The sequence below is a fragment of the Oxyura jamaicensis genome (genome assembly GCF_011077185.1).
Source record: "Oxyura jamaicensis isolate SHBP4307 breed ruddy duck chromosome 19 unlocalized genomic scaffold, BPBGC_Ojam_1.0 oxy19_random_OJ91169, whole genome shotgun sequence".
Lineage (NCBI taxonomy): Eukaryota > Metazoa > Chordata > Aves > Anseriformes > Anatidae > Oxyura > Oxyura jamaicensis.
Genome location: NW_023304536.1, coordinates 2,007 through 3,609, shown reverse-complemented (window position 1 = coordinate 3,609; position 1,603 = coordinate 2,007). Strand labels below are relative to the sequence as shown.

Sequence of the window (1,603 nt, the reverse complement as noted above, 5' to 3'; positions counted from 1 at the left end):
GGGACTTGTAAGATTTTGCTGTGGAGGAGAGGTCCTGTCTTTCCAGCTTTTCAGTTAGGGTTGTGTGGAGAGGGCTTGTGTGAGGTGTGAGCCAGAGAAAGTGAACATGAGAGCCCGTTGTCCCATGGCTCCCTTCCCAGTGCTGCTTGGTGACCTCGTCTGGTCTCTGCTGGGCCTTGGTAATTTTGTTGTTGTTGTCACTTTTTCTTCTGTCAGATAATCAAGAGAGTCATCTCAGAAACCTCCAGTGGGGGCGTCACTGGAAATGATGTCATCATGCATTTCTTCCTCTCAACCTTACCCTTTGGTGGTGTTGGTAAGTTGCTGGGGCTCCTGAAGCGTTGTGACTTGGTGCTTGTGCCACGGCACTGCAGTGGTTGGCTTGTGCCCGGTACGCTGCGCCTGTCACATGTGAAGGGCCTCTGGATAGCAGGTCTCAGTAACAACAACTTCTACAAGTCCCTTAGGAGAGGGGCCAAGAGAGAGAAATATGTTTGGTATGTGTTGTTGGGAGGATTGAAGCATTTAGCATAGACTAATGTGAAAGGTGTTTTCCAAACATTCGTTGTGACCAGGGTGATTAGCAGTTACTCTGGAGGGAGGGTGCAGGTCGACACCTTAGAGACTGAGAAGTTCTGCAGAGAGGAATGACACAGCCTCCCTGCAGGAATAGAAGGGGAAAAGTTATGCTTTAGAAGTGTAGCAAGCCAAAATGTGGGTAGGTAACTTGTGCTGCAGCTGGCAAGCAATGGAAACTTTCCTGTGTTCCTGCTTGCCGTGCTGGTGGCCACAAGTAGCCAAAGGCTTGACTGGCCCAGCCTGTGGTGTGACCTGGCCGCGTTGTGTGTCCCAGGGAACAGCGGGATGGGCGCCTACCACGGCAAGCACAGCTTTGAGACCTTCTCCCACCGCCGCGCCTGCTTGATCAAGGACCTGAAGATGGAGGGTATGAACAAACTGCGGTACCCACCTGGCAGCCAGAAGAAGCTGGATTGGGCCAAGTTTTTCATTTTGAAGCCGTTTAACAAGGTCCGAATTGGACTGTCGTTGAAGTGATTGCTGTGAATTTCATGTTTGTGGCTCATTAGATATGAAAGATAACACATGAAGGAGATGAACGCTTATTGCAGCTTTGCAGTCAGCAGGGCTATTAATAAGGCCCCTTTCTCCCACATCTTTTCAGACAAAGTTTTTGCTAGTTTGAAATGGAATTGATATTTGTCAGAAGTGCCTGACATCTTTCCTGTATTATACTGGAAGACGTGAATCTTGATCGGGGTGTTTAACTGTTGATGTAACAGCTAAGCAGAAGGGGTGGATTTGTCATTTAACCAACTAATGATTTTCATACTATTTTCTATATAAAAATAAAGAGAACAAGTGGCTAAATGGAGAGTGAAGCTATTACGTTGGGTGGTTTTTTTGGCTTATGCTAGTACTACAGACTAGTACTACAAGTCGGCATTATTTGTTTAGAAATGCTTGTCACCAGGAAAGTTCTCACCCAGCGCTGCTCCGGGGTGACTCAGCTGATGTTTTGCAACACTTAAAGCAACCTCGGGTTGTTTCTGGACCATAGCTGGCTCAAAGATGTCCCTGCCAA

At 47.6% G+C, this 1,603-nt stretch overlaps 1 protein-coding gene across 1 annotated transcript; it reads left to right on the top strand.

The window, feature by feature from the left end:
- Positions 1 to 153: 153 nt before the first annotated feature.
- On the top strand, positions 154 to 1,400 carry LOC118158114 (aldehyde dehydrogenase family 3 member A2-like). Its single transcript, XM_035312685.1, has 2 exons — positions 154 to 316; positions 854 to 1,400. Exons 1-2 carry the CDS (start codon positions 277 to 279, stop codon positions 1,054 to 1,056), a joined length of 243 nt encoding a protein of 80 aa, XP_035168576.1. The 5' UTR covers positions 154 to 276; the 3' UTR covers positions 1,057 to 1,400.
- Positions 1,401 to 1,603: the final 203 nt, after the last annotated feature.

Bases quoted from the DNA above. Each gene is read 5' to 3' on its own strand.
- LOC118158114 (XM_035312685.1), top strand. From the start codon at position 277: ATGCATTTCTTCCTCTCAACCTTACCCTTTGGTGGTGTTG. The intron at 317-853 runs GTAAGTTGCTGG...TGTGTGTCCCAG, and splicing joins CTTACCCTTTGGTGGTGTTG to GGAACAGCGGGATGGGCGCC.